The sequence below is a fragment of the Lissotriton helveticus genome, chromosome 11 (genome assembly GCF_964261635.1).
Source record: "Lissotriton helveticus chromosome 11, aLisHel1.1, whole genome shotgun sequence".
In the NCBI taxonomy this organism is placed as follows: domain Eukaryota; kingdom Metazoa; phylum Chordata; class Amphibia; order Caudata; family Salamandridae; genus Lissotriton; species Lissotriton helveticus.
In genome coordinates, this window is record NC_136072.1 from 159,541,234 (window position 1) to 159,566,778 (window position 25,545).

At 40.0% G+C, this 25,545-nt stretch overlaps 1 protein-coding gene across 1 annotated transcript in view; it reads right to left on the bottom strand.

The window, feature by feature from the left end:
* Window positions 1–4,652: 4,652 nt before the first annotated feature.
* Window positions 4,653–25,545, bottom strand: part of LRRC31 (leucine rich repeat containing 31) — a 57,381-nt gene continuing 36,488 nt past the window's right edge. Inside the window, exons 7-10 of the mRNA XM_078666079.1 lie at window positions 21,733–21,900; window positions 20,607–20,774; window positions 14,219–14,386; window positions 4,653–5,057 (exon numbers count right to left, since the gene is read on the bottom strand). Of these exons, the coding sequence (XP_078522205.1) occupies window positions 4,741–5,057; window positions 14,219–14,386; window positions 20,607–20,774; window positions 21,733–21,900 (821 nt within the window). The 3' untranslated portion in view covers window positions 4,653–4,740. The remainder of the gene's footprint in view (window positions 5,058–14,218; window positions 14,387–20,606; window positions 20,775–21,732; window positions 21,901–25,545) is intronic.

Below are 25,545 nucleotides of genomic sequence, written 5' to 3' on the forward strand. Positions count from 1 at the left end.
AGCTATGAGCGCTGCTAAATGAATGCAACTCGCATGCACCAAAGCTAGGGGGCTCCCAGCTGTCGAATCTCTTTTACGCAGACGACCTGTTACTTATTAGCCGGACTCCTGTAGGCCTGCAGTGGCTACTGGACATTACTTCAAGATACTCCGCTGCTAACAGGCTTAACATTAACCACGAAAAATCCAAAATAATGTGCATTAACCTCCCTAAAAAGAAAGTAACACTGAACTGGCTCTTGTCATCCATGAAGCTGGAAATGGTCTGGGAATATCGATATTTGGGGGTCATCATAGACTGCAAGGGCAACTTCAAGCCGCAATGTGAAGCCATAAAAAGGAGAGGGCTAACTATTGCGGTGGCACTGAGAAACTTAAAAAACGCGGTTTCTGGCCCAAGCTTACTTCCTCTCATTAAGGTGATTCAGGCAAAATTAATCCCAGCCATCACTTACGGCAGCGAATCTATGAAGGGACGGGACGCTTCCTTAGTAGACAGAACGGTAGCAAAGGCGCTACGTATGATCTTTGGTCTCCCTAGGTATACATCGCCTGCCCAAATGAGACTTGAATTTGGGCTACCAAAAGAAGAGCTGGCACGCAAAGGAACCTACATAAAAAGCTGGCACAAAGTAAGCAGGGGAGACCCGAAAACCCTAAATGCTCTCCTGTGGAAGGAACTTCAAAATAAAGAAACTTGCCCTGAAAGGCTGTACTTGGAGGCTGCTATTGACGATCTTGGCCTACGGCAATTATGGGGACTCCCAGGCTCCCCAGCAGTCTTCAAAAAAGCGGTCAACAAGACAGTCTGGAAAGAATCACTGCTGCAGGACAAATCTGCCCTGTCAAAGCGGGCTCACAGCTGGCTTACAGTTCAATCATACATCAACCCCCCGTCCCAAGCTTATCTACAGACAGGCTTTACCAAAAAAATAAAAGAGAAGTTCCTTAAATTTCGCCTAGGGCTATTGCCGTCAGCGGCCCACTTACCACCATGGATACGGCCATAATCACCAACAATATGCCGACTTTGCGGGAACGGCAAAGAAAACACAGTCCATCTGATCACCATCTGCAGCAAACTCATTCAAGAACGACGCTCCTTCCTGAGACCACTTTTTAACATTCGTAAGATACGGACCTGCAGGCAAGCGGTGCTCGTTTGTTTCAAAGGCGACGATATCCAACTGAGCTGCCGAATGGTAAAATTCCTTGAACAGCGGAGGCCCGCTTCAAAATGTTGAAGGAAACAAACAAAATTCTAGTAGCACCATGAAGGACGAGAGGATCAATCCATCGGTACCCCCGATGAGCAAGCTCGAGCGGGTCACTTCAACTTTGTCTTATACCTATTAACACTGACTATACAACAGGGATACCGCGAACTGTTACTATAATTAATTACTCTTCTTTGAATTGCAAATAGGCTTTTTTTTATTTATTTTTTTACTTTTTACTGAAGGAGCACTCTCTAAAAATATTCTATTGCACCGGCACTTTACTATATTACCCCTAGGCCGGCACCCAGGATGAACTTACTGCATAATTTTCCATGATAATCAGGCCGACCATCATAAATTCAAGCTTATTTTAACCCTGCTGCTGCTATCTTACTATGTTGTTATAGAAGGAAGTATTGTCTTAACATGTATGAACTTGATTCATGATTTATTAACAGAACTTTTTTCTTTTATATTGTAAAGGTTTTAAATAACCATGTACAATAAAGTATTACTTACTTCCCACATTGGATCAAAAGAAAGGCAACACCCTTCCAACCACACACCCTACATTGTGCAGCGTGCTATCCATGTAGGCAAGTGCTTCAGCGCCCAAATAGGAATAGTAAATACTATATCAATGTTGCAGTAAAATACAATACATCTTGGAGACTGGCCATCTTTGGAATGGGTAGAGCTGTGTGTAGGACACACAAAGCTATGTCCTGTAATTCCTTTGGGTGCAAAGTATACTATTATGTGCATGATAAACCCACCCCTTGGATGAGTGGTGAAGAGAGGGGCACAGGCTTTGAAAGACGCAATGCCAAATCTCTAATGAAGTAGCCCCCTTTTATAAAATGATTAAGTAGTTCTCTTTAGAGATGCATGCCGTTTACATTAACTGCTTTATTATACATTTACTATAAATGAGCTGATTTGAAACACCATAAGTCTAATAATGTTCCAGTTTTCATGGAATTAATATTAGATTTTTAAAAATACTGTGGAGGGGCTGGTTGAAAAAGCAACATTAACAGAAATAATCAAAATTCCATACAAAACAAATTAATCTGGGCGGCGAGGTCAATTTTCGAACTCAAATAAACAATACATTTGGCCATGAAACAACCACATTCTTGTGTTTAAACTGTAGCATCTGTTTTCTCAAGTTTAGTACAATCAAACTAGAATTTGAAGAGATATACAGTAGTAATAGTAGGTGCCAGCTTGCCAGAAATATCGTAGGGATTCATTATGAGGTCCCCAGAATTCCTTGGTAACAGATGTCCCCAAACCCACCATCAGAACCTGCAAGATCCACAGGAACACAACATATCTGTTTTGTTAATCATATAGATTACAGCTTCTTTCACACTCTTCACCCACATCACCGGTGCACTTCTAATGAGGTCCTTAATTTAGAGCTGGGCGTAGTCTTTATTATGTAAGTGAAATCTTACATGGAACTGCATGAGGGTTTTAAATGTAGTTCACAGAGTTATTCAATTAACTGTACCTACACTGTTGTATAATTCTTTTGTGCGACTGTTTTCAGGCCTATTCTGGCATGTATTTGTCACAAACTAGAACTGTGATACTTGCAACATTCTTAAAACTGTTTTGCATTCTGAGAGTTTATCAAATACGTTTTAGTTCTGGCGTGTTGTCTCTTGCGGGACATTTTGTTAGCTTAAAGGAAGTATGGAGCCCTTCCATTGCTTACCATTTGTTGGCTTAATTTAAAGTATTATCTGCTGGCTCCTGTATGGTCAGTACGTGCTAGCTTCACTTTCTGGTCATGTGTTTTCCCATCCCTGGAACATGGACCAAGTATTGCTTCCTTTTTTGTGGAGTGTCCTTCTGCTGCTTCTGCTTTCTAGCTCAGCCTTTTTTTTCTTTTTCTTGCAGCACTTTGTAATAGTGAATGTTTTTTTTTGGTTGACTTCCTCCTGGTTTTGCTCCGTGGTGTTGTTTTCGCCTACTCTTTTTTTCTTGTTTGTTCCCTTTTAACTTTCATCCTGTCCCCTTCTACTCTTTGGTGCAGCATATCAACTCCAACAGGCCACATGTTGTTAGCGTTGCTTTTAACAGTGATTTCAAAATTCATTAATGGCTTTACACTATTAAGTAATCATTCGTCTACTTTGTAAGAATGTGCTTTTTTAGCATGAGTTGTATGACTTATAAGATGTCTTCGGCATGATTACAGTGTTTTGTGCAAAAAACAGGGTGTGTTTTAAATTATGTATGTAGCGTGAAAATAACATTATATAGTAAAACACTTATAGAGTTATATAGTAAAGCCTTAGCTTAATGTGTCAATTGTAAAGAAGATGACCATACCATCCTGTACGACCACATGCCATGTCAAACCATACTATACAATGATAGGTCATATCATATCATACCACACAATACCATGTTAGGCCGTACTATACCATACAACACAACGACAAGGCAAACCATACTATACTATACAATGACAGTCCATACTATACCACACCATCCCATACAATGACAGACCATACCATATAATTATATACCATACATGACGGGCCATACCATACAATGACAAGCATACAATATCATTCCAAACAATGGGAGGCTATACCATTCCATAACATACCATACACTGACAAGCCATATAATATTCAATGACAGGTCATATCATACCATAATATGCAATAACAGGCCATATAATACTATACTATACGACAGGTCATACCATACTATACTATACAATGAGAAGCCAAACCATACTATAAGACAGTCAGAAACTTACCATACCATAGATTCTATGCAGTGACAAGCCATACCATACTATACAATGGCAGACAATACCATACCATACTATACAATGACAGGCCACAGTATACCACACTGTAGAATGATAGATCATACCATATCATGCTATCCAACGAGAGGTTATACCATAGCCATACCATGCAATGCCATACAATACAATGACGGGCAATACCATACTATTGCATACAATGACAGACCACACCATACCATACCATACTAGATTTTATAATGGCAGCCATAACGTAGCCTACCATACCATGCCATTCCACACAGGGAATGATTTATTTTTAAATCTATGGACCTAATAACATAGGAACCCACGGTAGATACACATCGGGGCTTCATGTTAATCTTATTAGCTGCTGTTTGTGGTGTAAACATGCTATGAAGTACAGAGTTGAATGACAGAGAAGAAAAAGGAGGCATTGCATGCCTTCTAGAGAATGCTCTTGGGCAGTTAGAAAATCGCTAACGTGAATGAGAATATTTCTCATAAATACCTGCCCAATATCTAAATAGTGAGAATGAAAACACGATATTGATTTTGATCAGTAACATACTATGTTTAAAAATACTATTTATTTCACCAACTGATATATTAAATAAACGTGGAAATATGCCAACTTTAATGGAATTACAAACTTTATTTCATATTTAATTCACACTATGTAGCATTTTTTCATTTGTCACATACTGAAACCAGTGCAGGTTCTTAGTCAATTTCAATGTTTCTTTTGTTGTCCTTCTTAAAAGATTCTAATTGACCCAGTTGAGCCGCTGTGAAAGCCCACCTCTGCATGCCCAGCTCCACCAGTTTAGGCATCTTTTTCACGTTTTCCAATAAGCTGCTAATCCATACTCCACACTCCTGAGAAGATGAGGGTTGGAGACTAAAATCTAATTCGGCAAGATCTGTCAGCATGTTCAAACATTGGAAAAAGCTGCTCCACCCATCATCAGATATTGTGTTGTTGTAACTAAGATCCAACTTCTGTAGTTTCCCCAAATGGCCAGACTGTGCAAGAGATGCTGCAAAAAGTAGAATTTCTTACATCAGTGTGTTTTTCAAAACAACATAGTGTGGCAAAACTTATTAAGCATATTGCAAGTTGCCAAAGAGTTCGATGATTACAGAGGAACAAGATCATGGGAGGTAACTTGCAATATCCTTTTAACGTACTATAGAAAATGATGTATTTGTTATAGAACATGGTCACACCATCACCCACCTGACAAACCACATAAACACTTAGGGCCTGAGTTAGATCTTGGCGGATGGGTTACTCAGTCACAATGGTGATGGATATCCCCTCTGCCAAAATATAAATTCCATTATATCCTATGGGATTTATTTTTTGGCGGATGGGATTTCTGTCACTGTTGTGACAGAGTAACTCGTCTGCCAAGATCTAAATCATGCCCCTAGTATCTTGCTCTTTCCTATGAAAGAGTAGAATCTGTACTGTCAAATGTAACACAATAATATGAAGTTAGTGATTTGTTGCAAAAACATATCAGAAGCAGTTTATTGGGAGGCACATTAAAAAGGGCTCTAACTTAGAATATGCAATAAAATGCAGAGTAGTCCTGCTTTCGTGTAATTTACAATGGATAAGAATCTTTGTGAATAGTTGCTGAGATTCTTTTATTTGTGGTGTGATATGTTTTGTTTTTGTGTGTTGTGTTTTTGTTGTGTTATTTTAGTGTTATACAACGGTAGTGTGTTCCATTCTGTTTCAACTGTTTTGTTGTGTTGTGCCCTGTTATGTTTTTGTTGTGTGTTATTTTACTTTGCATTATGCTATTGTATTATGTAGTATCTAGTCTCTTTTCCAGATAAAATAGTCTCCTTTCCAGATAAAACGACGTGCTCTGTGGCTCGTGTAGAGTTTTGGTCTAAGGTAGTCCCAGCTATTATAATCAAAGAACAAGGCATTCTTCATAAAAATGGTTTTGATATTGCCATGGTTAAAAAGGCACGCTCCGTTTGTAAACAGTTAAGGGAAACCAAAGGAATAAAAGGCACCTCTTTCAATAATTTTAAACAGCCGAGAATGGAAGATAAAGAAAGGACACATGCGCAAGACATGCCTCTGCAGATTTCTATAAAAGATGGTGTTCGTCAATTCAGAGACGGATCGGACTCATGGCAAAAGCCGCATTTGGATGAAAATCCTTGGGCTTGGATAGCGGGTTTCTAAACAAGAATAAGTTGGGCAAAGATTTGAAATTTACCTTTTTTAGCGATAAGCATATCATAGTGTCCTGGAACATCGCGGGAAAGACAACTGATAAAATGCTCTTTATTCTGGAATATCCACCTTCAATCGTGTTACTACAAGAAACATGGTCCATGACAACATTTGTGCAAAAAGATTACTTGGTGTTCACTAAAGCAGCTGAGGCCTCCAGAAGAGGTCACGCAAAACGAGGCCTGGCAATTCTATTGAGAGAAGAGATAGACTGGGACCCGGAGGAAATTGAGCTATCGCTGCCTAATGTTCAACGCATCAGCATTAAGTGCCAGAAAGAAAAAATTGAGACTTTATCTGACCTCTTACTTTTTAATATATATTTTCCACCAGGAACCTCAAAAGATCAAATCCTGAGTAAAGCATTCAAGGAAATCGTTTCAATTCTAGAGGTAAGGGGATACCCTATGATGATAATGGCCGGGGATTTCAATGAAAAGATCTCAAATTCACTAATTTATAATAGGGGGAAATCTCCACAGGAAGAAGCCTGCCAGATTCCAACCCCCGTCCTCCCTGATAAATTAAAAGCAGACAAAAGGGGGAAAATGCTTTTGTCTTCTATCGAAGGAATTAATGGCGTAATATTAAATGGGAGTAAAGATGGTGATATTCCGGCGGCATTTACCAGACTGGGTCCAACTAAGTCTTGAATTATAGACTATTTTATCTGCAGTTTAGATTTATTTCCGAAGGTCCAATCGCTTTCCACTAGATATTCTCATGAAAGCGATCATGCATTACTTACTACGGAAGTTGACGTCTATTCCCAGCACGCCTCCCCGTGGTCACTTCGTTCATACGAAGGCCAGGCAGCTGTAGATCATAAAACAGGAAGGATCTATTGGAATTTTAAAGCAATTAGAAAGTTAAATCATATGATTTCTCATGATACGCTAACATCAGTGAGAAATACTGGTAATTCAATAAATACATTTGAGGTAACCTTACAGTCGGTAGTCGCCTCTCTTCAAGGAAGTACCTCGAGATAAGAACGTGTTAAAACATGCCATATGGGAAAACCTTTGGAGATTAATTCTCGACAATTAAATACATTGACTAGAATGCAATTTCGCTCTTTCTGTGTGCTAAGACAAGGAGAAATAAGGAAACTGAAAAAACTCCACCAACGGACAAAGGAGAAAGAAAGACAAGCACTAAGAGATCGTGTCTGGGTTGATATTCAACTAGCAGGAACACAACAATAATAAATTATTCTGGAAAATAATATCTGCGCAGATGGGGATACGTAAATCTGCTCAAGCGACTCCTGTATCATCATCTGAATGGGAAAAGTATATTCTAAAGCTCTATAAATCTAACCATCATGACCATTCTTCCCCTGGACTGGATCAGGTACTGAAGAAACTACCTGAACAGAAACCAATGGAAATATCAGCCGTCCAGATCTCCCTTCTGATTTCCTCTGCCAGGTCTTCAGCAGCGATGGGCCCAGACAAGATACCTATCAAAGTCTTACAAAAAAATGCTGATGTCTGGGGAAAATTCTTAGACACTCTTTTCCAACATTGCTGGAAAAACTGAGAAATTCCAGATTCTTGGCGAGGGAGTGTGGTGGTTCCCCTTTAAAAAAAAGGCGTAAGAACATATCCCGCAAACTATAGACAAATAGCTCTCCTCGACGCCCCCAGCAAGATCTTTGCTGCTTGTGTTTTGGAACACCTAAAAGACTGGGCTTTTTCTAGAAAAGTTATTCCCATGTATCAGGCTGGATTTCTCCCAAAGCATTCTACTTTGGACAACATTGCTGTGCTCCAAACAGTGCTTGATAAGTTTGTGAAGTTAAATGACCAAATTTTATATTGTGCTTTTATTGATTTTTCGACGGCGTTCGATAGTGTAGATAGATTGACTCTATGGAGAAAATTGGCTGAAATGGGGATTCTCAAAGATCTTTTAACAATAATAATCTCCCTTCATACGTCAACATGGTGCAGAGTCCAAATGGGGGAGAAAAAGGCCTAACCAAACCCATCCCTTTGCGGAATGGGCTAAAACAGGGATGCTTATTAGCTCCCCTATTATTTTCCATCTATATTAGCGATCTCCCAGGGCGTCTCTCTCAAAGTAAGAATTTCCCTCCAAAATTAGCTCAAGTCGATATACCTTGTTAAATGTATGCAGATGATATTGTTATACTTGACCAGAACCCGATAGGTTTACAAAGATCTTTGAATGAATTAAATCTGTATGCAATCGAAAATTTCCTGATGCCAAATATTAACAAAACGAAAGCAATTCCTTTCAGTGGCAGAAGGAAGCCCTTACCTTATATCTGGTCTTTAGGAGATGAACCAATAGAGACTGTAAGAAAGTATGTGTACTTGGGTCGTATTTTTACTTCCAGTCTGTTAGATACAGCCCACCTCTGCCACCTGTACCAGAAGGCAGATTCCCACTTTGGGGCTTTACAGAGATTGTACCACTCCACGGGAAATAGACACTTTACACCAATGCTGGAAGTCTATGGTATGAAAATCCCTCAGATTTTATCGTATGCCATGGAATATTCACAAATTAAAACATGGCAATCTATAAAAGAAAAGGAAGGGACCATACTCCAAAAATTGATAAAAGTGGCTCAGTCGGTGCCAGTTCGAACCCTATGCCTTGAGCTATCAGTAACGGGCATCTCAACCAGAGTAATTTCAAATATTATTAGGTGGGCGTACAATTTATTACAAGCAGCCCCAGACACCTTAAGACATTTGCTAAAATTGGAGACTTTCAGAGTGGAAGCGACTGGGTATACTTTTAATAGGAATATGGCGAAAGCCTTTGAGGTCTCTGAATGCACGGTCGCACTTTTACAGCAGTGGTCCCCAGCACACCTGAAATTGTTCTTAAAACATTTGGCCCCTAGAATCAGCTTTGAATCTGATAAAGAACACTGCAGTCAATTGAAGTACTATAAACGGTTTGCAGAACAAATAGAATTTAAAACCTATGCTCCCTATTTGCGATTTCAATTAAAGCATGGAGGAAGGCATTGTATTCTACTCTTGGGTATACTCCCATTAACCACTTTTTTAGCTAATTGGGATGGTACTAATTACCCCAAAGGTTTATGTGAATTATGCAAAGGTGGCCAACAAGATTTTCTACACGTTTTATTAATATGTCCTAAAGTGAACATAGTTGCGGCTCGTCAACGTTACATAACCCCAATTCAATTAAAGTATAACGCAGTCTCTGCCCAAGACCTAATCAAATTGTGTAATTCTCCCGTTAATTAATTTGTCTGTCATAATCTTTTAAAGTTTTTACAAAGCTTTTTGCAGCTGTTTTAAGTTATAAGCACAAACCCGAAGATTTCACCACATCTAATCCTATCGAATGCTGTATGAGTAGGTGGTAGAATATTGCTACTGTACCAACTTGTAGTGAGCCTAAAAAGCAAAAGTCTTTTATCTAATCATTTTTATGAGTATCTAAAATTATTTTAATTCTGTATTTGTTGATCTCAGTTGAGGTCTGGATCAAATAACATTTTTACTGTTTACTGTTATGTAGTACTGTGTCCTTTAATTACTTTGGAGATGTTAACAAATATTGTTACTTTTCCAGCAAAAGCAGCATATTCCTTTGACAGTGACAAACAACTATTTATCATTTTCTAATGTGGTAACATATGCTGCTACACCTAAAAGTGTGACAAAGATCATGATCCAGATCAAAAAACCTTTTGGACTGCTGCTATTTCATGTCCTTCAAGCTAAGTTAAAGAATGCAAACCCCTTTTACCTGTGTATTACGAAAGCAGTATTGTGTAGCATTTTATTGGGGTGGTAATGTGCTAATTTTTTTCCCCACTGCTGTATTTTGTCTTCGTAAAATCTAATGTTGTTTGGCAATAAATAAATACATTCAGCTACATTTTAGGTCTTTGCTATAAACAACTAGCTATCTGTTGCCAAGGGCTACTGTTTCCAGTGCATGATGTATATTGAGCTTTGGGTCAACCCCTCGTGTATGGTTGGACAGCTTCATTGTCCATCTCAGTTGTCTGCTCCTGATTCAACAGCGTTCATCCCTATTATTGCGTTTGTCCCACCCAGGCGCATTTCTGTCTCTCAATGTGCCGATTAGATGAGTTCTATCCTTCTAATCCAGAGTTGAGTGGAATCTTTTTTATTCTGTATTCATCACTCCACAGGAATGTATGTACTTCCTGTTTATATATCATTTGACTTTTATCACAGGCTGGGAGTACATATCCAGTTCCTTCCTCTTTTCTGACACCACTGGTTGAGGGCTTGTATAAAATAATGTATGTTTGATGAGAAGCTGAGAGGTGTGAATCTGCCCACAAACATAGCGAGGCACCTACCCTGCATTATTTATTTATTGACCTTTCAGTTTGGCTACCCCAGGATCTTTGTTTTGTTTGTCTGCTTGGAAAGATAAGAAGGGAAAAGAACACCTTGGCTGCTTCTTTCACAATGGTGTGCTCAGCCGTGGCCCATGCAGGTAAGAGCGGTGGTGCCGGGTGGGGAATTTCAATGGACGATGACAAGGGGAAATGTTTTATTTATTTAATTTTCCATAGTTCGTCGAAACCCCCTAGCCCACCGCCCCGCCCAACCTCAACACTGGGCCCCACAGCACAGGTGTGCTTTTGATTTGTTAGCAGGAGTCATGTTTTGAAGAACTCCTTTTACAGAACTGCGGGTCTGATTTAGAGGTTGGCGGACGGTGTCCTCTATCACTCACGTGACGACCTACCCTGTCCTCCAAATCCTCAGTCCACCAGCTCTGTTTAGAGTCTGGCAGACCGCCATCTTTCCCGACAGCTGTGGCCCCTCTGGCTCTGTCGTTGGAAAGCTTACTTTGACGGCATGGGGCACTTCTGAATAAGAAAATTAGACCGTGCGCTCTATTTCGAGACGACCTTGTTTTCTTTCTCTCTATCGGCACTTGGAGAACCTCTTTTATTATACAGTTAATTAAAACCGTAACATACAGACATATTGATACTTAATGAAATTTAAGGATTAAAAACTTGGAGAACCATGTTGGTACCAGACAGAAAAAAAATCAAAATGTCCCCACAGCAGGGGAATTTTTTTGTTATTTCAAGAACGGATTGCTACTTTCGGAGTTTGTTTTTGTAAAACAAAAACGTTCGGTGTGCGGCCCTCTGAAAAGATAGATGTCTCAGAGGAGTCGTGGGAGGACCTTCAGAGGACCCGCCATGGCTGCAGCTTCTCCGAAGGCAGAGATATCACTGCTGGGCCAGTAGTGACCTCTAAATATGGCAGGCGGTAGTCCGTCAGAGTGACAGACGGGTTGTGGTCAGCGTACCTGATGGATGGATGGCCGCCCTAAAACAAGACATGTGACCCAAGCATGAAGAATTGATAACAAACGTGGGACAAACAGGAGCAATAGTATGTTGTGCCACATGGTCAGGGAGCTCACCAAGGGCACCCACGGATTCCCAGTTGCTTTGCTTTCCCTTCCTCTCTCTTTTCTGAATGTCTCACAGCCAGTGTGACTTGCTTTGTATTATCTCCCACCTCCTTTGTGTACTTGTACAGTTTAATAGCAACAAGGGCATCTAGGAAATATAAAGATACACCTTCAGTCTTGAAGACATCAACGTGTAGGTCTCCTGTACAAAAATAGTACATGTTGTAAATACTGGAGGAATATCACAAGGCAGTGTATGAAATACTAAATAAAATTGGACAACCCAAGATTGGGAACTGATAGGAGAACCTTCAGTCTTCACAAGAATAAAGTAACATTGAAATGTTTCATCTCAGCTCATGCTCCGGTTGATGCATTTTGTTTACCGAAGCAGTACATTGCTGTCATCATTTGATTTGTTTTCAATGTTTACTCCGACTTGTGACAAACACAGTGGCACAGGCTGTCTAAACTTTTAAAACACTGAACTGTAGAATGTACCTCTATTGGTGAATTTTCACAAACAACAGGCTCACAGTGGAGATGCTGTTTAAATGTATGATATTTTAACATTTCATATTCCTTGCCAGTGGTCGGGACTTGTTCTTTGGACTTTTCACGTGACTTGTCTGGGTGTTTCAAGGGAAGCTGTGTTTTTTTATAAAGTAACAAACTGGCAATCATAAAACTAGAAACAGCTGTCAATGTTACACCTTACTTACCCAGCCTACCCCTATGCCTAACCTACTATACTTTACTTTCCTATGATAGCTGTCAACCAAAGTTACAATACTTGAAAACCATGCCTGCCTCCCATACCCATGTTAATCTTCTTTCCCTAACCTACCTTGCAAGTCCTAACTAACTTAACATACCTTCCTACCTACCTAATCCACCTACCATAACTAAAATATAGACCAAACCAAACATTCTTAACATCTCGTGGTTATCATACCTATCTACCATACTTAACCTACAATACCTACAATACATTAACTTCCATAAACTACCTACCTGCCTATCTAGCATACCATATATAACCTACCATGCCTACCTCCCATACTCATCTTAATTAATCAACTTTCCCTAACCTACCTTGCAAGCCATAACTAACCTAACATACCGACCCAACATACCTAATCCACCACCATAACTAAAATGTCGACCTAACCAAACAATCTTAACTCGTCATGTTTATCATTCCTATGTACTATACTTAACCTACCATGCCTACAAAACATAAACTCCCATAAATTACCTACCTATCATACCATACATAACCTAAAATGCCTATCTAACCATACTTAACCTACTACCACCTCTTCAATGTTCCTGACCGGAGGTGGCGTGTTGTAAAAAAACAGCCAGTTATGCTGATGGGACCTCTAGTAATGGTTTTTGTGCTGCAGTATAGCACAGAAAGCATCTATCTAACTTGAAGTGCCTCTAGAAATGACCTGTAACCTGATTCAGGAACTTGCAGATATTGAAATCAGGAATATTTGAACGACACATTGCTTCATTAAAAACAGCTTTATTTATTGGCTTTGCTAATTTTTGTGTCATTGACTGGTGAATCACTCTTGTTTTTTAAAATGCACCATAAGAAGTTAACTTGACATTCAATTTGTTTGACTTTAAGAATGATTATTTTATTAACATCAGTGATAGTCTATTGTTATAAGCAATTTAACTAAGCACAACGACATCTGGAGATTTGTTTCATTAGTGATATGTATGCAATGGGAAATTAAAATTCTGGCCTTCTGGACAACAGGTTTCACACTCAACTACTTAAGCAATAGCCAATGCCTCCTCTTGTGTTTATGATAAAGGGGCTTCTAATCCTAATTAATTTTAGAAAGATGCTTCTGTAAACATGAAAAGATCAGACATAGCAGCTGCAATTTGATTGGAGGCCCTCCTCACACAGACCCCTTAACTGTAGAAATAAATCATTCTTTGGAATATTATCAGTACATCAGAATCAAACAAGTCAGCCATTTTCCTCTCAAGTGGTATTTCCATCTAGCGTTTTATATGGTACAACCATTGGATGGTTGTTGGCCTTAGCACAAACATTAGATATAATTGACACAATGTTCCAGAACAGTAATACGGTTGTGTGCCAAATTATGGTGGACAGGCACATTGACCTGTACAAATATCAACTCCTGAATATTGACTACCACTGTATTATCAAGGTAAGAGTATCCAGGGAAGTGTAAAACTACTCATCTAATTTCACAGCTACTTGCCCTCATGATATACTATAGGTTGATAGAGTGTGGTCAATATATATGTTTATAATCAAAACTCAATATTATGGTTTCCTACCAGTATTAAGGTGATCAATCTCAACAGAAAAGTGTGTGCTAATGCACGATGGCCACTAACTTACACTTGACTCAGTCCTCCATGGCTGTAATGACAAGGCGCCAACATGCTGTGGCGATCGTGCACCTTAGAAGTAAACTAAACATTAAAAAAAATAAACATACAAACCTAGAACAGCCACATCTTTATCCACCAGGTTGCAGCTGCTTAACTTTAACTCTTGCATTGTGGTTGTATGCTTCAGTGTGTCCAAAAGTTGTGTTAGGCGTCCACCAACACATTTATTCCAAGAGAGATCTAACTGTTCAAGCTCTGTGAGATGGATCAGAGCTTCAGCTGTAAAGAGAGATTATTGAAAAAAATATATTTTCCATTAAAATGATTCAGCTGCTCAATGTTAGAGACAAAGGGCCTGATTTATTTGTTGGCTGGAAGAGTACTCTGTCACAACGACAGAGAACTCTTTCTGCCAACCTGAAGGTCTGCCTGCCTCATTTAGAATCAAGTGGATCTTCAGTGTATAGACGGCAGAGACTACTCCGTCTCCATTGCTTATACACACCTCCAATGGCCCGAAGGAGGCCATCGGATGATTAGCTATTTGTCTGCCCATCTAATTTAGATGGGAAACATATAGCCATTTTTAGTGCATTTCACCACCAGGAAAACCCTAGTGGTAAGGGGCAATAAAAAGTGCTTAATAACCCCTTGCCGTGGGAGAAACCTACCATGGTGAGGGAGGGCACTTCTTTTTATATTTTCAAAAAGAAAATCCTGTTTTAGGCTTTTTTTTTTTTAAAAATAAGAAAAAAAGTGTAACTTTGCAGTAGGGCTCCGTCATGTTCGACGGAGCCGTACAGCAAAATTACTATACGATGTCCGGAACCTCCTTGACAACTGTTCCTTTTAGTGCTTCAAATGTCCGCAGGCCTGGCAGACATTTCAAAATGTGGTTGTCAGGACCCCCGCCAGGGCAAAGGAGTAATTTACTCTGTTGCGCTGCCGGACGGCCCGACCGTCAAATTATAAATCTGACCATAAGATCTTGGGTGAACATCTTTGCACTTGTGCTTAATTTGCCACGCACAATACTTTGATACTAAACAAATGGGTGCTGGGGCTGTTCATTTTTCACGTTGTGTGAACATCAAACCACAATCATTTTGTATGTATTGAGTCACACTGCATGCCCTCTGCCACAGTGCACACTCTTTGTACACCTTCAGCCATATGTGGAACCCTCCACCACATCCTCAGCCATTCAGTGGACACCCTCAGTCATACCCACTTACACCAGGCACATCCATGGCCACACTCTGCATTCTCAAGGCAACACTCTGTACACCTTAGGCAATGATCATTTACAGCCTACACACCTGCAGCCACACTCGCCACCACACATGGTACACCTTAATTCACATGTGACACCCTCCGCCACACTGTATACATGAGCAGTATCTTGCACTCTCAGGCATTCTATGCCAGCTTTCAGTCATGGCCATTTACACTTTGCACACCTCTGGTCATACTCAGCACTGTCTAGGCATATTTGTGGTTCATTGTAGTAGAACGGCATATGTATTTCATCATTTGTAGGTTTGGGTGGACTGTTGAGCAAAAGAAACTGGATACACACCACAAATCCTCACAGGGGAAGCCAGTAGACAAACAGAGGGTGGACATCCATCTGTGAAGAGGTATGCCAAGACATTTCAAAGAGAATGTTCTTTAGCTTCTACTTTGCTGCTGCCAAGTGTAGTGGTGTTCCTTCTGGTAGGCACTGCCTCTGACTGGGTAGTCAGACATGTAGGGCATGAAGAAAGCAGACTCTGGCTGAGTGTGAAGGACAATTAATGTACTCTGATACTGAGGATGGGGCTCCAGCACAACTGGACTCATTTGAGGGCTTAAGTACTCCTACAGTGACCCACTATCCTACCCCATAGGAACTTTGACCATCTGATGGTGAAGCAGGCTGTGCTTATGTACAGTTATTAAATGTGTGAGGTGGGTAGTCCTTCAGATGCCAAGCGCTTCTCTCCTACATGCTGACTTCGCTCTGTTCACATTCTCTTTTTGTCTTACCTGCCCATTCCTGCACTCTGTGGGGTCTATTCCCTGAACTGCATTAGACTGCATCACTACAAACGCCTGTTTCTCGCTGCCTTTAACAAAATAAAACTTCCTGTAACTGCCAGTTTATGATTAACTTGGTCATCCAAGTCCCGACCTCACCCCGCAGTGCTCATGCCTTCGCATATAACATCCATGATATCTCAAATGACGTCACTAATGACATTTAAAAGATTATATACTTCATTGAATCAGTGATACAACCTTTATTGATTTCAGCCTGGTTCTGCATTTCATGTAACACAAACACAGGTCACTGAGCCTTCACTGCACCATCAGGACTTCATTAGATTTATTGTACAGAGTGTACATATATATATATATTCACAGAAAAAAAATAGGTTTTAGGGACGTTATAGTTAGTTGGTCATTTCATTCGTACAAAACAATAGAAATTCCCCCGTTATAGTTAGTCATTTGAGATGTCATCAGTGATGTCATGAGTGATGTCACTGACCATGTCATGAGTGATGTAATATGTGACGTCATCAGCAGGGGATTGCGGGCGCGTGAATTATAGTTAGCTGAACTAGCTATTACGGGGGAATTTCTATGGTTTTGTATGAGTGAAATGTCTAACTAACTATAACGCCCCTGAAACCTATGTTTTTTTTCAGTGAATTTCTAAGGTTTTTTTAATGCTAATTTCTAACTATAACATGCCTGAAACCTATGGTTTTTTCAGAGAATTTCAAAGGTTTTTTAAATGTTAATTTCTAACTATAATGTACTTGAAACCTATGCTTTTTCAGTGAATATATATATATATACATATATATATATATATATATATATATATATATATATATATATATATATATAATAAATGTATGTGGTAGACAATAAGATTTTCTTTCAGCTCTCTGGCCTGTGCTGAGCCCACCTGGTGTTTCGCCTCATCCTAGGGTCATTACATTACATTTGACCTTACACTGAGATAATAGGAATTCAATTATGTCCATAAAACACATTATACAAATAGTATGCCTAAGGGAAGTTCTTAATTGGAGCCGGTGGGGGCACCGGCACTTATTTTTCCTCAACCGACATTTGTCGCGAGCAAGGCAGGAAAAAACACACAAACTGGGAAGAAGTGAAAGACGGGAAACCATCACAAAGAGAGAAAGCAGGACCCTGCAAGAGAGAGATAAAAGGGAGAGAGTTTCTGGCAGTGTATTAAAGAGGCCTAGGCAGGGGGCGCAACTAAAATCAAACTTCAGGGGGTGGGCTAACACATGGATTAGTGGAGACAGAGACATCATAAGAGCTGAATCAAAATTACTTGTGGTTGGGCTACGTTCGCTTTTCCGATGTAGTTTGTAAAACACCTAGTCATTCTTTGGGACTACATGTGGCAAATAGTGCATTTTAAAGCACACAGGGTCATCATTCTCGGCATAGCATGATTTTGGGGCTCTCAAGGAACTTTAGCTCAGTGAATGACAAATGTTTTATTTTAATACGCAGTCCAAAAACTCTGGACCAATTTTGTCGACCTAACTAGTCTTAAAAAAACTTTTACAAAAAATTTCACCATCCTTCCCCAAAGGAAATTTTTGAAAATTGGAAGCAAATAATGCAGTTTAAGCACATTTATTTAGTTACTGCTCTGTTCATGCTTCATTTACCTGCACACAATACTTTTATGTTATTTTCTAAATATGATGTTAGTATAGTAAACAGCTTTGTAGCTGTTTGGGGGAAGCTGACACATATCCTAGCTCCAGAGCACAAATAATGTTGAATATATATTATTTGGTATTTTGTGACAACTCCCACCAAATATTTGTGAATTTGAAATGCTTGGGTAGTCATTTAGCAAGAAACACAACCCAGGTTTTATACGATTTGCTCTAATAAAATACATTAAGGATACAAGCTGAGCACACAAGCTTGATTTAGATGATATATCCACTTCACAGATGGATGTCAATCTGCACTCTGTACCCCTTATCTAAGTGAAAGGATAAAAAATAAACAGCTTTAAAATCCTTAAGTATTTTTTACATTCCAGTCTCTCTAACTAGCCACTGAGCAGCAAATAAGTATCTGTTGTGGAGCTAAGCATGTGTAAAAGGAACAACCTTTGATGCTACTACAACTATTGCTGCCATTGTAGGGAATACATGACATGGCAGCTCAGGGCTGACATTCAAACCTGCAACATACCTGTGAACATAAATGGGAGCAGATTATTAAATAGCAATAACATTTGTGAAATTAATTTGCAACAGTACTCGAAGAATGAGAATGTATTTACTGATAACAATGTTTGCAAATTTCAATTGATTTCTTGTGTGAAGCAAATGACGTATGAAATAAGACTTTTTGGGGTGGAAGCTTAGTAGCTGTATGACCATCCTTATCCAAACCTATTCAACCATTTCCAAACCTATCCATCATCTATCCTTCCATCCCTCCATCCACCCTTTCAATCATCCATCATCCATCCTTTCATCCATCCATCCATTCACTCATCCAGCCAACCATTTACCCTCTCACCCATCCAGCCATCCTTTCACCTACTCATCCATCCATCCACCCAATCACTCATTTGTCCATTCTTTCACCATTTTACTCATCCATCCTTTCTTCCAACTCTTCACCCTCCCTTTCACTCATTTATTCATTGATTCACTCAATCATCCTTACATCCTTCTTTTCACTCATCCATACACCAATTTGCCCATCAATCCTATCAATCATGCAGCCATACTTTCACTCATCCATCAATCCTCCCTTTCTCCATCTCCCTGTCACCCATCCATACACCCAACAATCCATCCATTGACCCTATCACTCTTCCATCCATTCTTTCTCTCATCCATCCACCCTTTCACTCATCCATCTATCCTTTTGCCCATCTACCCTCCCTTTCACTCACTCATCCATCCTTACATCCATCTGTCCATTCACTCGCCCTTTCACTCATCTATCCATCCTTTCACTCATCCATCCACCTTTTTACCCATCCATCCTCCATTCCACCCATACCTCCACCATTCCACCCATACATCTACGTATTTACCATTTCTCTCATGCATCCTTCCACTCACTCATCCATCCATCCTTTCTCTCATATTCCATCTATTCACCCTTTCACTCATCCATTCATCCCTTCACCAATCCATCCAGCCATGTACCAATTCCTTCACTTACTTACTCATCCACCTTTTCACAATAATTATGAGCTGAGCCTTTGTCTGCAGAGTTGCAGCCAGAAGAGGCCTATCAAGAATGTCACCCGTGCTATAGTTCCTAAAGCAAGGGGTGGGGTGGGGGAAGGTTCACTATGCCCCTACACATAGGCAATTTGAAAAACTTGGAAGGCCATAGTCATGCATGATGCACAGTGCCCGGGACTTGAGGTGACTGTGACATGGTGTCGTTTCCAGGGCATTAAGTGGGTTGAAAAAAACGTGGGAGTCTCTCCAAAGAGCGTGTCTAATGTAATTAAGGGTGTGGCTTAAAACACAGTAGCTAAAAATTTGTGCTTAGCCTAGTGTGCTGCCCGACTGGTATTCTGCTACTTCTGTTATGCATCCAGATATATAGTCCATCATAACTACAACAAGCCAGGACTATTGGCTTTGTTAGTTGCATAAAATAAAAAAGCAGCAACTATGGCTTTGTTGTATATAATATTGAAAATGCTTCAGTTCTAAAATGATGAGACTGTGAAAGAACTATAACCCCTTCTTATTAACTTCTTTCCCCGGCTTCTTTTCATGAACTGGATTCTGCACATTTCTTTCATTTCGTGAGACGCAACATTTTTCTTTTTCTTAATGTACGGTTAAAACAGAATGCCCTGCCCTAGTCCGAGGCAGGAGGAGGCCCACCTCATGCTTTAACAGCCCAGACTGGCCCACTGTGATTCTGGTATGTGGCAATCAGCCGGCATACAGAATGACAATGGGCAGGGTGGGGCTGCTCTTGTGCTTCGAGGATGAGTGTGAGGCAGCCCCATCAGGGAGTTGAGGCTTCTCGCAGGGGAATAGTGATGTTCCCCAGTGCCCTAAAATACGGACAGAAGACGTCCTTAAAAGGGATCATCACGGACAACAGATGTGAGATCCAAATCACGGACGGTCCGTGAAATTTACAGATGGTTTGTCACACTACTTGAAGGTCAGGCTGGCAGGCCGTAGCTTCATCCCGGGCAGCCCAGCTGATGGGGGAGGGGGCTGAAGCCCATTCTGCCCAATGGGTGTTCACTCCTGGGCCTGAGGTGGATTCGGGACTACACAGCCCTGGTATTTTGCGCGCTCATATTTAATATCATCGGCTGTGGGCTTCTAAGCAGAGCTTTGGGCACGGCACTCATTATTTTACAAATTAAGCACTGTTAAAGGGGGTACAATTAGTGCTACCTATTTTGTTCTTCAACCATTATGTGTACACGTTTTTTCCAAAATCATACCTAGTGCTGCAAAGGATTCTTCAGTCAAAGCGCAGTGACTGACGCACACAGATTTTAATTTCGGTAAAAACCGGAGCCTGCTGAATAGGTTAAGTGAGGAGCCTCCGATCTTCCTATTGGATGACATGTTCAGGATTTCAAGGCTTGACAGCAGGGGTACCACCTGGGCTGAAAGGACAAATCACGTTATACTTCATGTGGACAAACTCCGTCTAATGCGTAACCTTTATTGTGAGATATAGAAGCAAAACATTTTTGCTGCAGGAGAAAGCGAGCATTGGTGTGTTTGCACGCGCGTGTGTGTGCATGTGTGTGTGTGTGTGTATACATGTGCAATCAGTGCTTAATTTGTTCCAGTGTTTGCCTATGCTTACCACCGGCACGTATTTCTACACACCAGCACGTATTTATGACAGTCAACCACATGGTGGCGCTATCTATTTGTGAGCAGAGCTTGTAAATAAAAAAATATGTTCAATATACTTTAGAGAAAATTAAAACTGTGGTGGCAAGCCATATCCCAACAGCGTGAAGTGACGTGGAAATACCTCGGCCCTGGCACTTATATTTTTTTTTACAAATTAAGCAGTGCGTGCAATGCAAACACCCAACACAGTAATAACTTTTAGGCTATACATAAAGATTCAGACATGTATAAGCAATTTATTCACACACCCAATCTACACCAAGATGAAGCAGGCACAAGTAATTCAGATGGCGCAGTAAAGTTTACTGATCTGCATTGGATTTGCAAGACATACAGAAGAACGGAAGCATGTGTGGGAAAATACATTATTAATCAATTTATTACTGTATTATATATTTATTTTTTGAGAATTACAGTGACTATATCATATATGAATGTGTAATTTAGCTAACATTAGAAGTGTATAAAGTATGCAAATGGATAACTATACACATATCTATATTTATTAAAAGAGGTGCAAAAGCCCTGTCTTTATCACTGCCGTGGTGTTAAGCACACCAATTACGACAAGTTGTAAAATGGTTCTAAAGGGAAAATAAAAACATATATAAATGATACAAAATATCAACGTCTATGCGTAAACCTATGTGCTGTGGTTTATAACTGGTTTTATAACTTCACATAACGAAAACTACTTACTGAGCGCAGCCATGTCATCTTCTGTGATGCTGCACTTGTGTATGTCCAGAATCTGGAGAAGTTTGAGTGTGCTCAACTCAGCAGATGAATTCTGAAATCCTCCTCCAAGTGCCTTATTAGAAGAAAGATCCAGTTTTCTCAGCTCAGTCAAGTTCTTGAAAGCAGCACCTAAAATAACAAGGCTGGCTGGTGATACATCTAACTCAAACATTTTCACAGAAGATATCTATGGCCATTGCCAAAATCTGATCTCCTAGTACATATAAGAAGGGGTATGACTTTACCTATGTGGAACTGTAAATTGTGAGGGAACATTATGGTAATACCCGAGTGTAGAATGCAGATTCATTAATGAGGATAAATGCATTTTAGCAACATGAATCGTATGTATAATTTAGGGCCACATGTATGAAGCATTTGTAGATCCAGGCCGTTTGTGACCACAAAATTGCTTTTTTTATGTACAGACATCAAACTGCGATTCTAGTGAATCTCAATTTGGGTTTGCAATTAGGTATTTTGAAGGGGCGTGTTTAGGGCATCCCTGCCAAATTCCGAATCGCAGAGGTATGTGTTAATGTTTTGAGACCGAATTTTGGTTGCAAACTGTTAATATTTTAACATTTCCTCAAAGGAGGTGGTAAGTCATTTGCAAGCAGGGGGGGGACACCAAGACAGCCCTTCCCCTTTAAGAATGGTAAAAATATATTTTTAAAAATAGGCAATTGCCTAACTGACCACTGCCTATTCTTAAAAAAATGAATTGAAACGTTTAATTCTTTTCTATTGAACCATATACTGTTTTCCTTTAATGAAAATGGGATGAATAAAAAAAAAAATTGCTGTATTTAAAAGCACTCACAGACATGGTGGTCTGCTGACCCCAGCAGGCCACCATCCCTGTGATGGCAATCATTCTTAAGGGTCACAAACTGTGCCATACCTCATTAATATTCATGAGGTAGGTCAATTTGCAACCCACTAGGAATCACTAATGTTAAACTAAAACCTGCATATATTAGGAATAGATATTTCCTAATTGTAATTTGTAGAAAATCACAATTTGGAAACCACTATTCCTAATGTTAGTACATTTGGCCCTGGCAGTATTATTTATGACAGCAAAATCAACTTGAAGATCTGACAGGTTACACAGAGATTGTAGAAAATTTCAAGCAGATGCATTGTCACACCATATTGGTCAGAAGCTCTTATACAGTTCCTTTTGCACAGTGTAAGAGCATATCAGGATGAAGCAGCAGAGAATACGCTCGCCTCGACTGTCGCGAATGCCACTGCCTGCTTGTACCGCTTGGTCCTCTTACTCTCAGAAGCATGTTGCATTGATTTCAAATACTTTGCCAACCTCTTCCAGCCATTCATCTTCTCAAGGAGCCATACACTGTCAACTTCATCAACCACGAACAAATGCAATAAAATAGGTAGTTTCTGCATGAGGTAGACACCGGATTCTATGGAATAATTCCCTCATTCCCTTATCCTCACCTATCTCATCTCTAGTTCGCAACCAAATACTGTGTTCATCGATTATTAAGGGAAAGGTTGCAATGAGCAGAACAGTGAAGATAATTTGCTGAGCACTCAGCACACTACAGTTATAGTTGCTATAATAGGACTGGAGACTACCACTGAATATATTGAACAGTATATTGGCACTTATTTTCCACGGAAAATCTGCGCAAGTGATAGATGACCTTTTGCAGCAATTTTGTTCCACTAATGCCAGAATTCACTGATGCTACGCCTAGAGATCATGAGTAGAAAACCTATCCACTTTTCCCTATTAAAACTAACTGTGCCCACTAGCTAGAGATGTAAGGGCACACAATAACCATTGTCACTTACACACCACAATGATTAAGATATAAGCTTCTCAATCCCACTGACTTTTCCAGCCGCTGACCGTGCAGGTAATAGTGGTGTGGCTGTCGGGCCTGGTTGGGGCGGTGGGGAGGGGGTTGACAGATGACCATGAGGGAAAATTAAATAAATAAATAATTTTTCCTCGTGGCCGTCTGTCGAATCACTCCCTCACCCCCACCCCACCCATGGCGTACCGCTCTTACCTGCACGGGCTGTGACTGCACTTTTCTGTTCGCCGAAATATGTTTTTCACGTCCTGTTTAATTATAAAGGAGAGCATCTGAAAAATGCTATTTTTATATTTTTGGGAAGTTCATAGGTCTCATTTCGTAATATTTCCACAAACTTGTGTGGGATCATACATTTACAGGCGCAGGTGACGTGGCCTAACAAAGAGGTATTACACAAGGATACTTCTCTCTGCTTGAGTGAAACGGCTGTTTTTTGGTGCAGGATTTCTGCTTCAATACTATGTCCTTTCATGGGCAGGGTTCCACACTGCTCCACTGGCCAAGAGATTAAACCTCGATTTAAGAGCATTCTACTTTTCCAAGCTCCTAAAAGTCGTAAAAACTAACAAAAACAAAATAGGAAAAAGTGTATGTGATGGTACCAGACTAGCACAGAGACACAGCTGGTATCATGTACCTTGACTTAATTAGGGGTATGGAAAATAGCATATCCCTTCCATTATATGTAATGCATCGTGCATAGAGACAGTTGTGGGCATGTTGGCCCTTAACGATAGGCTATCATTTTATCCAACTCAATGCGCTTCATAATATTTTGATAGAAGATTTAAGAGCTAATATCATTTAAACAAGCTAGTGAGAGCATAGACAGTTTAAGGAATTTACAATGAAATGTCCCATCCTGGTTGATTACTGCAGGGAAAATATTCGGTGGTGGCTTTGTTTGCTTACATCATCAGTTTCGCAATATTTCAGCAGCTCGCATTCTCACAGGCATACAGGTAGATGCATCAAGCATCAAGCATTTTTGCGAGCGCAAACGGTGCAAATCGCAAAATTCGGCCGTTTGCCGCAAAAATGGCATTTGAGATGCATCAAGTGTTCATGCACTCACAATTTAAGAATTCGCAAATAATTGCGGGTTCTCAAATTGCAATTGCATTTAAGGAATCGCAATTTGCGATTCCTTAAATGCAATGCATGAACCATTCCAAGATTGCGAATTCGCAATCTGGGGCCGCTATTTACCGCGAAGTCAAACTACGTGGTAAATAGCTAAAACTTAGAAATATGCACTTTAGTGCATTTTTCTAAGTTGTATGTTACACACACACATGTCCTTGGGACATGTGTGTGCGCAACACCAGTGAACATTACCATTTCAGGGGTGCAACAGGGTGTCCTTTGGACACCCTGCCACCCTTGAAATTGCGGCACATTTGCGATTCGCTAATTGAATCAGTAGAAATTGCAAATAATATTGCGATTCCTACATGCATCCCGTTTTGCGAGTCTTTAATAGCGAATCCTTAAAATTCGCTATTAAGGACTCGCAAAACATCACTTTGATGCATCTGGGTGGTAACCTTTTAAAAAATAATGTAGGATCTGTAAACAGACTACATGTGTTGGCCTAGAGATAAGATTCAGCCAAATGCATTTTCATATAGGCATTTGTGGTTCATGTGAGGTTTATTGAGTGGTCAAGCGATTACTCTTCAATCTAATTTTTCATTGACTACCCAAGTGGTTTTGAAAGAGTGAGCTTTTCTGTTGGGCAAAGGCACAGAGTCCCACAACTTCAGAGAATGTCCTAAAAAAGCTTCCAGAGTAGATTGTCTTTTTTTTTTTAAAGTTGGGTCTGTAAGTGATAGAAATGGTCAGTTTTTGTGATAGAGATTTAGTGGTACTTTGGTATAGCGCTTTGTAAGTTAAACAGGATGCTTAGTAGCGCCAT